Consider the following 14,877-nt stretch of genomic DNA (forward strand, 5'->3'; position numbering starts at 1 on the left):
TTCAAAATTTACAACACTACCAAACTAAGCCTTAATGATATTTGATTTGAGAATAACTACACCAAAAAAATATCTTCATGGTTGATTTGTAGTTGTACAGTTTTTTTTTGGCGTTTGTCGATTCGAATTTTCAATTCGAGTGAAGACGTGACTTTATGTGAGAGCTTTTAACTGTATTAAAAAGTTAAATGTGACTTTTTATAAGAGCTTTTAATTATAACAAAACTGAAATTGAAAACTCAGATCGGTGAAATGAACGTGACATAAGAATTTAAAAAGTTGTTGGGATAAAGATGACGTACCCAAATAATCTTATGAAAAGACATTATTTTCACGTGGCATATAGACCCCTCTCGAAGTGGATTGGCACTGATGGTCCCAGCTCAAACCCATGACTACTTGCGTGGAAGACGAGTGTGCAAACTATTTTTAAACAGTAAAAAGATGTTCATTCTCTTTGTTTTTCACACTTACTAAACATAAATTTAAATTTTATTCTATGTTCATATTAAAGTTTTAATTGTATACTCAAAAATCAAGTCAAATTACAATTTAAATAACACAATTCAAATGTTTATATTAAAGTAAAAAGGTTCAAATTAACAAAATTCAAACTAACCATTCAAATAAAATTATAATATTTTCTCTTAAATAAAGCAAATATTTTATTTCAAGGTCAAAGTCAACGTGAAAAATCAAAACAGGAGAAGAGGAAGTAGAGTACAATCTACAATGTGTGTTGAATGAAGTTTGGTCGTGTGGCGGGTGAGACAATCACAACACAACACAACCCGTGTGGTCTCGTTCCAAAAAAAAAAAAACCAGTCTTGTTCGCATCTAGAGGAACTAAGAAGGCCTTGTTAGAACTTTGGAGCCCACGCCTCCAAAGCCAAGCCGAGCCCAAGAATCAAAACCCAAGAATCACCTCCTCCTCTTGCAAAAATAAATAATAATAATAAAAAAAATCCTCTCTCTCCCTCTCTCTCTCTCTGACTTTCTTTCTTTCTAATTTTCATTTTTTTCAATTTCTAATTTCTATGGTATGCGTGCGAGTCTCTCTCTTCTTTCTCTCTCTAAGCCAATTGGATAACGAGGCTCCTTCTTCTTCTTCTTCTTCTTCTTCTTCTTCTCTTTCTCTTGTCCTCTCGTAAAATTCTAGGGCAAACTTTTTGGTAAATTATCCTTCTAATTAGATAATTATATTATGCTTTTTGAATAGCGTTGTCAGGTTGCTTGCTGAACACGGTCGAGCTCGTACCACAATATTGATTTCATCTTCTGCGGGGGACTTTTTTAGGAGCTTGTTTCAATGGCAGCTGATCAGTGGAGAAAACGATTGAATAGTGCCGGTGTTGTTGGTTTCCATGGAAGGGAGCAGTATAGAGCGAAACGGAAGAATACAGGGTTACCCCAATATGATCCGAATATGAAGTCCCATATTTCTCTTGAGTGGGATGGAAATCAGAAAAGAGTCGTTGCCAGAAGGGATCAAATCAGCATAAGTCGGAGAGACATGTGGCCATTTATGCGCTCCTCTCCTTCTGTCAACAATCCAATAGCTGACGTTTTTTCTGTTCCTCAGGAGATTTACACGTTGGAGAATCTTAACGATGTGCTCTCGTATGAGGTAGCTGTTGATTCTTATTTTACACAAAATTCATCTTATACGGATTATGCTGTTTGCTCAACTCATGAAAATTGTAGGTCTGGGAGACATACCTATCTGAAAGTGAGAGAAACCATCTTATGCAGTTTCTTCCTAGGGGTCCAGAGGCTGAGGAAGTCTTGGAAGCATTGCTAGCGGGCGATAATTTTCATTTTGGAAGCCCTTTTCTCAACTGGCAAGTATTGTTACATGATAGTTATACTGTGGGTACAAATTTCTCACTTTTGAAATTCCCTTATTATGCATTGTTATCATGCCTACCGAAATTAGGCTGCCATAAAAGGAAGACATTTTTATGATATGTGCAACTGTACTCACTAGTCAATGCTGTTGATTGAGCTATGTTGTTACTTATCTGTACACCGCTTGTTTTTTTTTTTTTTCTCTATTACATCATACTCGTTAATCTAAATTAAGAATTTTATAGTATAGAATATTAAAATCATTTTACTATTCCTAAGACTCTGACTGTTGAACTGTTACTATTGCTTTAAATTTCATTATAACCTTGTCTAAGTTTTTGTGGTCGGTTGAAAGACTTCTTCTTCTTGGAATGGATGATTCAAGGACACATATAGTTAATTTAACAAATCCATTTGCATTGTTTGACTGCAGGAGTGCTTCACTTTGCGCAGGCGATCTTCACCCTGATGCAATTTTTCAGAAAGAACAGTGTTTAAAGACTGAAAAGAAAGCATATAATGCAGAGCTGCATAAATATCATAATAAGTATGTATGCCAAATGTTTTGCACTTTTATCCTGAATTTTATGTTGTCCTAAGTGGTTCTTGTTCCCTTATTAGAGGATTATAATGTTTCTGTGCTTGTTCTGGCAGTATGATTGGATACTTACTGAAGCTGAAGGAGAGATTTGAAAACTGTAAAGATCCGGAAAAGGAAATTGTGCAGAAGATATGGAGGTTAATACTAAATGATTTTTGCCTTTTGTTTTGTTCACAAGGTCAATGAGGTTGAGCATTTCCCTTCAGCACATAACATTGCTAGCACAATGAGGTTAATACTAAGTTGCTAACTGAATATTGAGGCATTCTTCGTTTATTATGTAAATTAGATGTGTAAATTCTAGGCCCAAAAAAAAAAAAAAAGTGAGGAAAGAGAATACCTGGATTTGAATTAGCTAGTGCTTTGGAGGATTAATGTCATTATGGTGATTTTGTTTAGTTGATGGTGTTCGTGTTCTTTGAGATTATCATAAAACTTTGTATGTGGCACATCCAAAGTCCCATTTCTCCAGTTGGCAGTTTTTTTTTTTTTGGGTGCTTTGTTCTTTGTTTTTGTTTTCAGTCTCATCTAAGTGAATCATAAGCAGGTCAAGGAATGATACGGACAAAAGAATTTCCTCATCTGCAAATGATTCCAGATTTTGCGTTCCTGAGGACAATATCGCAGCTTCATCTGAATCTTGCTCTTGGGTTGCTGATGAGAAAGCATGTAGCAGTGACAACCAGAATTCTTCGATGCTTAAAGGTGGAGAACTTCAGAATAGGTAGGTATTTTGCTTCCTTACAGTGGGCATGTCAATTTATGTACCTAACTTAGTAGTGAGATTATGAAGTCATAACTGTTTTTCCTAATAAAGTTCTGTTTCCTTCAAAGAAAAAAAAAAGAAAAAAAAAAGAGAAGTAGTGAGATTATGAAGTTTCTTCATTGTTTGCAAGATTTATAAATCAAAGACTCTATAGAGCAGTATTTTCTAGTTTTCCTGTTTCTCTGTATTTCTCTAAGATGCAAAGTGACTGTCTATCAACATTATCGACCTTTCAAATAGGAGTTAAATATGAAACCCCCTTTAGAGCCCCTTAGAAGTCTTTAAAACATCGGAGATATGGTGGTCATGACTGTTCACATGTTTCATTTAAGTCTCTTCCTATTTGAAAATAATTTTTTGTATTTGATGGGGGAAAAGTCTTCTATTCTTTGATTCCATTATACTGAATAGTTTAAGCACTTTCTGCAGCCTTCCAAATGAGTGTCACTAAGGTTGCTTTTTCATTGTTGAAGTAAAATGTAAGTTCAAGTATTCCATGTGAATTATGGCCCACACAGATCCCTCTGGGAGGGTCAGTAGTAATGCTATTTGATGTTTGTTAAGGGTTTGCTTGGCTCATGAGCAAAAACGATGAAGATAATTTTGGCTCTGGTTTGGATTATTTGGCTTGAAAGGAGTACGGGTGTTTTTTAGAGAACAGAAGAGAGTTATGCTTACAGTAGGATAGAATTGAGTGTCGGGAGTTCTTTATGGATGCCCGAAGTAAAGGATATTTATGTAAGTTATGTTACAGTATGTATGTTATGTTATGTTGTGTCTGTGTTTGTCTCTATGTGTGTGTGTTTTGTTACTTGTCAAAAAATAAAATAAGCCAATGCAATGAATAGGTAGTAATGGTAGTGTGTATATCTGCATATATTTTGTCTCAATCAGCGGTGAAGTAATCTTATTAGTTGCTACTGGTGTCAGGAAACGTGAGAAAGGTTCTCTAAAGGGCAAGAGTGGAAACCCATCAGTTGTTTCAGATGATGTGCTCAATGTAGGACTAAAATCGAGAAAAGGAGACAAACGGCACCTGCAAAATATCACTTGTAGTGATGGTGCTAAATATATGTCATATTTTAAGGTTAGTGGTTTCTGGGAAATCTAAGTAGTTAGTCTTCAGGCTAAACGGTATCCTTCCTCAGTTCAAATGTATGCCTTTATATATTTCAGGTTAGCAAGAAGCAGCATGATATTGTTAAGAATATGAAGGGCAAAAGCATCCAATCGAAGTCTCTTAACCGAGTTTTAGGGAACATCGAAAGTATTAATGTACAACCATACGAGTTATTTATCAAAGAAGAACAGAAGAAGTTGCGTGAATACTGGTTAGTGTGCTTTACAATTTTCTCTCCCTCAAGAAAAAAACAAAATGGCAAATCTTTGAATTCCTTCCTCAAAGATTACTCGTGTTTGTATAGGATACATTTGGCAAACAAAGCTCTTCCAGCAGCATATGCAAATTGGAGAGACTTGCATTCTCAAAGACAGCAAATGAGAGAGTCTTTGGAGCAGGAGTTGAATGAAAAATTGAAGATGACGACAGAGGTTTGTGATTAGCTTCTGTTCTTTATGTTTTACTTTTTCCCTTCTCTCTGTTTGAATGGAAATGCACGAGTAATTTGAACTTGTTTGATATCCTGTTGATTTATCGTTGAACCTGTGTTCTTGCCCGGTTTTATTTTGCTAAGCGTCTGTGTGTTTATATTGGCATTGCCATCTTAACATGTTCATATGTAATGGGAAGTTCAGGTCAAGGATGATGAGGACAGTGAGAGCGATAAATCCATTCATCAAGATCATATTGAAGATGGAGTTAAAGACAACACTCTCACACTCGTTGATGATGAGAAGTCTATATCTGACTCCCCAGGTAGAGAGTCTCAGCAGCACCTGCAATCTGATGAAGAGTTTGACGGCATGGATGTAGATACTGGAAAATGTATTATCACGGAATCAGATCACGGTACTTTGAATGCACCTGAGTATTCAGGAGATGCGAACACTGCTGATGTTGCCATCAGTCAGGGAGTAGACCTATCTTGTAGCGGTGATGTCTGGCCTGCAGGTAACATCTCACATTCGTATTATGACTCTGCCGCAAGCCATGAATACACATCTGATGATGGGCTGTCAATTGCGCATCCGAAAGCAAATGAGGAGCAACAAACGCACTTAATTGACCTGGAATCCAACTTGCAAGTTGAAGATGCTGAAAAAGATATAGTGCATAGACAACCGGAGGATACTTCATTCAGACGATCGGATGATGGTTCCTTTGGTTCTTACTCTGACCAAGATCGAAATGAGTTGTTTCAATCTCTTTTTAAGGGCCAGGGAATGATGTATCATCACGAGCAGAAACAAACTACGTTGGATTTCCAGTCACCGAACGATATGCTCATCGAAGAGGGGAGGTTTCATGGGCATTTCCAGGAGCAATCACATCCGTCACTGCCAATGGAGCAGGGACAGAAAAGAGAGAATGATGTTTATCTGCAACAACGTGTATCGGAGAACATTTACTCTGATGGTGGTAGATTCTTAATTCCGAGGCAGGAGACCTTGGCGCCTGTTGACGCGCCAGATTGGGTCGTTAATAGTGTCCCGATGGCACCACCACCTATCCAACCTCATTTAAATGGAGACATGCAAAACTGGTTCTCCAGTGAACATCAAGTTCGTGGTGGATGGGTTGGGTCAGGTGGTGCTAGTGTCCCCAGTCGGAGCATTGGGAGTAGAAATGGCGGAGATCAGAGCTTATACAGTGTTCTATCACAGTGTAACCAATTACGTGCAAGCAGCCCTTACCAGTCAGCGGCCTCTACAGAGCAATTCATTTCATCAAGGAACTATGGGATGATGGGTGGGGGAGCTACCCCCAGTATCAGCAATGTTCTTCCGCAACCGACTCATTCACTTGACTATATGAGCGGGCGTGAAGCAGCCCCTTCATTGATGCCTGTCCCAGATGACATGGGATGGATGGGGTTGCCACATCAGAACTCAGGTTTACGTGATCCGATGGGGAAACCATACTTGAGACCATGGAACCAATGAAGATGGTTTCTTTCAAAGACGTAAAAAGAAACAATATTTGGGGTGAGGTTTTCATTTATGAACTTGGTCCAAAGACGGCAGAAAGATTTTAAAGGAAGCACTATTATGAATTTTAATGTAAGAGTGAGTTTAGGGAGTTGATAATGATAGGAAGAAGAAAGATTTTGAGGTAGTTGGAGACGTAAAAAAACAGCTGGAAATACAGAGCGGGAGATAGGTTTTTGTACATACCTATACATAAGCATGAGCATGAGCATGAGCCTGAGCCAAGTGGGAAGTGACATATTGTATGTTGTATATATATTTATCTAGACTAGACTAGACTAGACTTAGATGGTTAGCTCTTTATTTGTTAGGTTTTGTTTAGATTTTGATTTGATCAATCTCAAATTTTTGTTCTCTGTTTCTCTGTTATTTTTGAGAAATTCTCTTTTTCTTGTAGAGCTTTGGAGGCTATAAGTTGTTGCACGCACAGGCAAATGCATTTTTATCCCATTCCATTAAAATGCCTTTTGAATGCCATTTCTCTATTTAAGATGGCAACGTCACCACACATTAACAACATAAGCGAGTCTGCTCTTAACATGTTTTTCTTCAGTTCCTTTTGTGTGTGTGTTTTTTTCTTTTCTTTTCTTTTTTACATAATGAAAAAAAAAAAAAAAAAAAAACTAAACTGTGCCGACAACTGACATTGTCACTGGTCATGGTGGGGTCTGAATTGTCACATCGTCAGGCTTGCTTGTTACTTTGACTTTGTGGGGTTCTTGTTATCTTATCCTATTTATTATTGCATGAAACTCCAAGCACAAATTGAAACTAAAAAGTGGGCCACTAATTAAAAAAATTTAAACTATGACTCAAGTCACCACCAAAAGTACCCAAAGTATGTTCAATTTGATTGTCGAACTTTGGTGTTCATCTTTTAAGTTTTATGATTCATTAAAATCGAAGAAAAGGATATCTATATTCGATTCGAAATAACACAATCAACTCTTCACCCAAACACACTGCTCTTTCAAAGCGTCGTACAAGAAAACGGAGCCAGTTACATTGAAAAGAAAAAAAGAAAGAAAGAATAATACCATAAAGAGCAGTTAATTTAATCGGATCAAGTATCATAAGCTTAAGTTAAGGGGGTTACAACTTTCTAATCTAGGGAGGAAGAGAGAAGGAAAACGTTTCAGTTTCCTATCCTCCCTAATCACATTAATAATTATTTATCATTTACGGTAATTTCTTTCATGTAATTAGAATGCATCTAAATCCACTTCTTTATACATATTCCAAAATAAAAATAATTTCTTTTTCCCAAACGTAATAAATAAAAATTAATTCGCGTATGATATGATTTTAATTTTAATTTTTTTTTTGCTCTGAAAGATATGAAGATATCAACAAAATAACAATAATAATAATAATAATGCGAAATCTCAGATAAACCTGCCTTGCCTTGGAAGAATTAGAATGAATGAATGAAAGAGGAGAAAGAGATATTCCAAAACCAAAAAGCATTGCAGCGGAGAAGAATAAAATTTTCATATTTCATATCTTCGTTTCTTCTATCTATCAGCTATCATCCCACCCCACACCATTTCTATATTATATATAATATTCCATTCTGAAACCTAAGAAGTGAAGAGAAGAGGAGAGGAGAGGAGAGAGAAGCTCATTTGAATTCGAAAGAAAGAAGAACCAGAATCAAAATCATGGAGAATAATCACAGTCCCAATCCCAATCCCAATCCCAAAGAGAGTCACAATCACAAGAAGGAGGTGATTCGAATTGAGAGAGAGTCCGTCATCCCAATTCTCAAGCCCAAGCTCATCATGACCTTGGCCAACCTCATCGGTTCTTCTTCTTCTTCTTCTTCTTTTTTTCTCCCTGTATTGTAAATGAATGAAATCATGACTGGGTGAGTTTGCGACATTGTTGCTTGCAGAACATAGTTCTGATCGGGCAGAGTTTCTGAAGCTCTGCAAGAGGGTTGAGTACACCATTCGTGCTTGGTACCTTCTCCAATTCGAGGATTTGATGGTATTTCTCTCTTCTTCTTCTCCTCATCCTAATGTATTATTATTAGTATTATTATACACAAACATTCGCTACCTTTTTTTTTTTTTTTTTTTTTTTTTTAATTTTCTTTGCAGCAATTGTACTCGCTGTTTGACCCTGTCCATGGGGCTCAGAAATTGGAGCAGCAGTCTCTCTCCCCGGAAGAAATTGATGTGCTTGAACAGAATTTCCTCACTTACTTGTTTCAGGTAACCTACTTCTTCTTCTCATATTAATCAAATATATTCCGTAAAAATAACAAAAATCCTGTGTTCGGTTGGTTATACTAGAATTTCCATGTTCAACGTTAAATTTTCAAGATTTCTACAAATATTTATTTCCTGTTCTAATTGACAACGTCATTCAAATATCTATGTAAAATTCCATCCATTATTTTTTCTTTACATCTATCCTTAATCCTATTCAAAATTTAACAAAATCTCACATCGTGCCGATGGTGGAAGTTTCAAGAAATTGGTAATAGGAGTTTTAAAGGGCAATTTATGTAGAATTTAAGGTTGGATTAGGATATTTCATTTCACCTGAAGCACAGGGGAGGATTTTGTAATTTTTCCTTTCCTGGATGAATACTTTAGGTGACTTGGATAGAGAATTTCAGGAGAAGAAAATACCGTATAGATTGCTTTGCAAAGTTGTGTAGATGATTCTCATATGAAAAGTCATCCATAAAGTTGTGGCAATTTATCAACTTTGTATGAGGTTTTTAAGGTGTTTCATATTTTAGAGTAGCTAAAATTTTTGGTGCAGGTGATGGAGAAGAGTAATTTCAAGATTGCCACTGATGATGAGATTGAGGTGGCGCTTTCAGGGCAGTATCTTTTAAATCTTCCTATTACTGTCGATGATTCTAAGGTTTGTGCTTTCCCACGAGAATTCAAGTACCTTTTTTTTTTTTTTTTTTTACGGAACATATGATTTTTCATGTGTGCTTCATTTCATGAATAATATACTTACAATGTTGCTTTTTTGTTCTTCTTGGTGATGAATTTAGCTTGACAAGAAGCTTTTAAGGAAATACTTTGAGGATCATCCTTGCCCAAACCTTCCAGATTTTTCTGACAAGGTATTAACTTTATATTTCTATGACAATTCACGCTCTTGTGAAGCCTTTTGTTTGAAGGGAGCATGTGTTCCTTCCAGACTTTGATAGTGATCCTCTGAACTCTGGCATCCCTTTTGGGTGTTCATGTTTCTTCTTTGTTTTATTTTCAGTTGTGGACTAGAAATGAAAAATCTTGTTTATGAAGATATGATCTTGTATCATGTTTTTGTTTCAGTACGTTATATTTAGACGTGGCATTGGACTCGACAAAACAACCGATTACTTTTTCATGGAAAAAATGGACATGCTTATTGGACGTTTTTGGTCATATCTTCTACGATTAACAAGGTAATTGTTGGTTATTTCAAATTCATTACTGTATGTGTAATTAATTTCTCTTTGCCAAAATGTTTTCGTCTAAACACGTTTTAGGAAACTTGAAAAGATCTTTCTAGATTACTTTTTACGAATCACTACTTCGTGCAAATAGATAGATATATGCAATGCCTAGTATGTTATTTTCAGATAAAAGATGCCGGTATCTATTAACAAAAGGAACTTCATTTATTTTTTAAGCCTTTTGAGCTCCTTGCGGTATAATTTTTTTCAGGTTGGATAAACTTTTGTCCAGAAGGTCAGGCAAGAAAAAGAAAGATCCAAAGAAGGATGATGAGATTATTCCAGATGCAGATCAGGAAGACCTATATGTTGAAAGGAAGAGGCTCGAAAATCTGGAATTGAGGTTTTACATTACTCCTCATATTGTAGTTTTGAAGCTGACAGTCTAAGTGTGGTGATATATTTATGTACTGTGCTAGGGTGAATGTTGCTGTTCTAAAAAGTTGAATCATGCCTGCCTTAGTCTTGATTACTTGGATACAACAGAAATCAAATCTCAAGAGTCAAAAGATATTTGTCTATGCGTTGAACAGGATATAATCAAATCTGAGAGTGTCTTTGTTTTGAATTTGGTTTGCTCGTGTTAAACTTCGGATGGCTGTGGTTATGGCCATAACTCTTTTGTGTAATTGTCCTGCAGTCTACGCAATTTGTTGAGCAAGATAACAATCCAAGAGCCAACATTTGATAGGATAATTGTTGTTTATAGGTACTGCCTATTCCTTTTTTCTTTTTCTTTTTAGTTTTTATTTTTTTTTACCAAAAAGTTCTCGCGAACAAAGCTTTCGACAATTGAATTGATATGCATGCTTTTCTTGCTTTCAAAACCAATTTAGTAGGTTCTATTGTCAGAATGTTGGGCATACAGTGTTAAAACATAAATTTACCCGTAAAATCAGTACTTGTTTCTTAATTAAGGAAATTATCCTTTTCTTTTATTTTCTTTTTTTTGTGAATTTTTGGGACATATAAAGAAAATACTGTGTATAAGGAAGTTCAATGGATGATACACTTCTGGGTTTGAATTCTTATTTCCGAGATGGTGTAATCTGAAAGTGGTTTGAAACAACCACGAAAAGATAGCTTGATAAGAATGATGATTCTTCAGGCGAGCAAGTGCCAAGGAAAAAACAGAGCGAGGAATATTTGTGAAGCATTTTAAAAACATTCCAATGGCTGATATGGAAATAGTTCTTGTAAGTCACTTCTACTGCTTATTTCTCTCACTCGTCCCCTTCTCTTAAGTCTAAACTCCTTAAGGGGCTCTATCTATTGTCTTGAAACGAACTACAGTATATGATTGATGACAACATGGTGTTGGGAATTTTTCCTTCTACAGCCAGAGAAGAAAAATCCAGGATTAACTCCGATGGACTGGGTCAAGTTCCTTATATCTGCTGTAGTTGGGCTGGTCAGTATTTCACTTTGGATGACAATGAAGTTTGCTGAACGCTTATTGTCTCTCTCTTTTTCTTCAAATTTATTTTCCCATTTTGTTCAAATATGCCTGCTATGTCTTCCTTTACAGGTTGCTGTTGTTACTTCAGTTGAAATGCCTAAAGCTGATCTCTGGGTCATTATTGCTATTCTTTCCACTGTCATTGGTTACTGCGCTAAGACATATTTCACGTAAGTGTTTTCTTGAGATAGTCGTTTTATGAACTGGATGGTTGGGGAATATGTTATTGTCATGTGGTGGATCCATTTTAGAATGTGGTTAACCATTTGTACCAATCAATTTTATTGGTATATGGTCTTTCTCTTCTTTTATGCTTAGGGTAGGTTATTTCAGATTAGTGCAACTATGATTAGAGGTTTCTCTATTTAGATTTACTAGTGATGTCCATTTGGGTCTTAGGCTGTGATTACATCTTTGTGTATCATCACTGCCATGATATTATGCTTTATTTTGGGGCTTCTTGATGGATTTTTATCATTAATTTTCTCAGTTTTTGTTCTTTTTCGCTTCTGTTTTTGTTTTGATTTCTTGAGGACCTCTTTCCATCGTCCTGATTTCAATATACTAATTTGGCTACCATCTATTCAACTTCCTGTAGTTTTCAGCAAAACATGGCCGCGTATCAGAATTTAATAACGCAGTCCATGATTACATCTTTGTGTATCATCACTGCCATGATATTATGCTTTATTTTGGGGCTTCTTGATGGATTTTTATCATTAATTTTCTCAGCTTTTGTTCTTTTTCACTTCTGTTTTGTTTTGATTTCTTGAGGACCTCTTTCCAGCGTCCTGATTTCAATATTGATAGTTAAGTTCTTATTGTGTCCCTACTGGTTTACTAATTTGGCTACCATCTATTCAACTTCCTGTAGTTTTCAGCAAAACATGGCTGCTTATCAGAATTTAATAACGCAGTCCATGTACGACAAACAACTGGATAGTGGAAAGGGTACTCTTCTCCATCTGTGTGACGATGTCATTCAACAGGAAGTAAGCTGCAAGCTTTATGCTATTTTTTGGTTTAACTTTCTTGGTGGAATTCATGTATACCGGTTCTATCTTATATGATTTAGTTAAGTGGCTTATCTATAGTGATGCACGTACTCTTCAACTAAATACATGCATTTTTGCTCCATTGAGAGTCAAATAGACTATCGTAAAGAAACTGCAAGTTTTATATTTTGTTTTGATGGGTTTCCTGCAAATTGTCCACCTTTTTGAAGCTTAAGATGGACTCCTACTTGGATATTTCATTAATATTTCCAATGGACATTTGTTTATGTATGAAACTGTTATTTCTATCTTTCACGTTCTGATTGTCCACTTTGAATACATTTGATCGAATCTCATGCTGCAAAATTCCCTCAGCATCCCATCATTCAATTTGCAGGTCAAGGAGGTGATCATTTCATTCTTTATTTTGATGGAACAAGGCAAAGCTACTAGACAGGTCTGCATTTCTTAGAGCTCTTTTCTACTTGTGTTTTTATTGATTCTCTGATTATCTATTGGGACTTTTGAGTGGCATTTGAAAGGCATAACATGCGAGCTCATTTGAAATAGGATCTGGATAGGTGGTGTGAGGACCTAATTAAAGAAGAGTTCAACGAAAGTTGTAATTTCGATGTGGATGATGCAGTCCAGAAGTTGGAGAAATTGGGAATCGTAGCTCGGGTTAGTCTTCGCACTCCCCTTGCTCAATCATAGTGATGAATGTAAAACTGAGTGTTGTATTTTGTAGATGACTTTAATTGACATATCTGTTAGGTGATTTCATTAATAAGGGCGCGTTTACCAAACCGTAAAGGAATGTAATGGGAAAGGTAATGGGATTGGAAATGAAAGTAAAGTAATAAGATTAAAGGTCATTCATTCCCTTTCATGTGTTTGTTTGACTATTAGATGGTGCAATAGGAAACAACCTCATTTTCTTTCTTATGTTTACTAAAATTAGGAATAACAATATTATGAATGTAATCACTAAAATGTTCTTTTACACAATTAAATAGTCATTGACTATATAATAATTCATTAAGGTTAGATAAGTGAATTTAGCATTCATTCCCTTTGACAAGGAATCGATAACAGGGGGGTGCAAGGATTGATATTCTCTTTTCTCGTTCCTTATATTGTGTGGAGCCCACTAAATTTTCATTATTGATTTTGTAAGTAAACAACACATTATTAAATGGGAAAGGGAATCACTCATCATTTTCCCTTTCTTTTTAATGCAAAGTAAACATGCCCTTAATGTGGAATGGGAGAATCACAAAACTGTCGTTTTTGGTAAAAGTTTTGCTGTTGAATGCTTAATGCTCTTTCTGGCCATTACCAATTAGCAATATTGCTGTTACACGTGTTATGGTATCTTGTCACCTGATCTACTAATCTGGGTAAAGTTTTTTTCTTGTTTGATATTATTGAATTTTTTTTCCTGATTCGATACTCGACTTGAATTCAGGATTCTGTTGGACGGTATTACTGCGTGGGTTTGAAACGTGCTAATGAGATTATAGGAACCACCACCGAGGAGCTTGTCCTAAAGGTGAAACAGGGTGGTAGTACATGAAGCCCGTCTGCTTTCTTTTTGTACAAATCTTATATGAGAGAATTTATGCTTTCCAACAGATCCAACACAAGTTCTTAGTTTTTTACTCATTTAAATAGTTCTGCGGATTCTTATTGTTATTTTTATCATTATTTTATGCATATATACTTTAATTTTTCTCCTATGCAATTGCATTAATGTATGTAATTGCAATCGATGGTTATCTTTCTCTGCAACTTGACTTCTGTTATATGGAATATTGAGAGAGGAGGACCTACCGGCGAAAAGGGCAGTAATTAAGGTCCCGTTCATTTCACCGATTCAAGTTTTGTTATAGTAAAAAGCTCTAAGAAATAATCACATTTAACTTTTTTACTATAATAAAAAGTTCACATAAAGTTACATCTCAATTCGAATTAAAAACTCGAATCAATGAACTAAACGAGCTCTAAGATTTTATCTCAAAACTTTTGCTCACATATATATATATATATAGACACATATATATTCATTTTCTTTAATTCATATTTGAAGAAAATAAGTGAAGGTATTGGAAACTAGAGGAAACATATGTTTGATTAGTTTGACCCTATTAGAACACTATATTGTTTAATAATATAATACTGTAATATTTGGTGTAGCTATTGTATTGTATAAATTAATACGGATGGTAACTTAATATAGTATATATCGTATTATTGAATACAACTCATTTTTAACGTATTGTATTGTATTATTTTATAGTGGTTCAAAGATTCATGTTAGGGTGGGGCATGACTAAGGATCTGGGTCGGGGTCGGGCTGACATAGAGTAATACCGGAGCTTATAATTATTGAAAACTTTGGGGCACAATGCAATTTTATATATTTTTTAAAAAATTATATTTTTACCTCAAAACTTTTATAAAATTATATTTTGACCCCAATACTTTTTCAAAATTACACTTTGACCTTAAATTTTTTATAAAATTTCATTTTGACTCCAAAATTTTTGAAAAATTATATTTTGACCCCAACATTTTACAAAAATTACATTTTGACTCCAAAATTATTAAAATTTTATATTTTAACCCCAT

General features: G+C 35.3%; 2 protein-coding genes across 3 annotated transcripts; both read left to right on the plus strand.

Moving 5' to 3' along the window:
* The first annotated feature begins 1,086 nt into the window (after positions 1 to 1,086).
* On the plus strand, positions 1,087 to 6,822 carry LOC21390955. Its single transcript, XM_024162041.1, has 9 exons — positions 1,087 to 1,627; positions 1,705 to 1,841; positions 2,282 to 2,395; positions 2,503 to 2,586; positions 2,997 to 3,173; positions 4,146 to 4,302; positions 4,392 to 4,546; positions 4,640 to 4,766; positions 4,971 to 6,822. Exons 1-9 carry the CDS (start codon positions 1,310 to 1,312, stop codon positions 6,276 to 6,278), a joined length of 2,577 nt encoding a protein of 858 aa, XP_024017809.1. The 5' UTR covers positions 1,087 to 1,309; the 3' UTR covers positions 6,279 to 6,822.
* A 942-nt stretch (positions 6,823 to 7,764) lies between these two features.
* Positions 7,765 to 14,086, plus strand: LOC21390956. 2 transcript variants are annotated; one of them, XM_010092624.2, is made up of 15 exons: positions 7,765 to 8,126; positions 8,218 to 8,312; positions 8,426 to 8,539; positions 9,099 to 9,203; positions 9,343 to 9,414; positions 9,629 to 9,741; positions 10,004 to 10,135; positions 10,433 to 10,501; positions 10,901 to 10,988; positions 11,132 to 11,203; positions 11,321 to 11,421; positions 12,126 to 12,243; positions 12,644 to 12,703; positions 12,817 to 12,927; positions 13,715 to 14,086. In XM_010092624.2, exons 1-15 carry the CDS (start codon positions 7,985 to 7,987, stop codon positions 13,820 to 13,822), a joined length of 1,500 nt encoding a protein of 499 aa, XP_010090926.1. In that variant the 5' UTR covers positions 7,765 to 7,984; the 3' UTR covers positions 13,823 to 14,086. The 2 variants fall into 2 exon arrangements, with proteins under 2 accessions (XP_010090926.1, XP_024017822.1); XM_024162054.1 differs by lacking the exon at positions 10,433 to 10,501.
* Positions 14,087 to 14,877: the final 791 nt, after the last annotated feature.

The sequence above is a fragment of the Morus notabilis genome, unplaced genomic scaffold (genome assembly GCF_000414095.1).
Source record: "Morus notabilis unplaced genomic scaffold, ASM41409v2 Scaffold362, whole genome shotgun sequence".
Lineage (NCBI taxonomy): Eukaryota > Viridiplantae > Streptophyta > Magnoliopsida > Rosales > Moraceae > Morus > Morus notabilis.

What these genes read in the sequence shown, in the direction of transcription:
- LOC21390955 (XM_024162041.1), top strand. Translation starts at nt 1,310, where the DNA reads ATGGCAGCTGATCAGTGGAGAAAACGATTGAATAGTGCCGGTGTTGTT. An exon ending in CTGCATAAATATCATAATAA is followed by an intron (nt 2,396 to 2,502) that starts GTATGTATGCCA and finishes TTGTTCTGGCAG; the next exon opens with TATGATTGGATACTTACTGA. An exon ending in AATTGAAGATGACGACAGAG is followed by an intron (nt 4,767 to 4,970) that starts GTTTGTGATTAG and finishes TGGGAAGTTCAG; the next exon opens with GTCAAGGATGATGAGGACAG.
- LOC21390956 (XM_010092624.2), top strand. Translation starts at nt 7,985, where the DNA reads ATGGAGAATAATCACAGTCCCAATCCCAATCCCAATCCCAAAGAGAGT. An exon ending in GACCTTGGCCAACCTCATCG is followed by an intron (nt 8,127 to 8,217) that starts GTTCTTCTTCTT and finishes TGTTGCTTGCAG; the next exon opens with AACATAGTTCTGATCGGGCA. An exon ending in TATCTTCTACGATTAACAAG is followed by an intron (nt 9,742 to 10,003) that starts GTAATTGTTGGT and finishes AATTTTTTTCAG; the next exon opens with GTTGGATAAACTTTTGTCCA.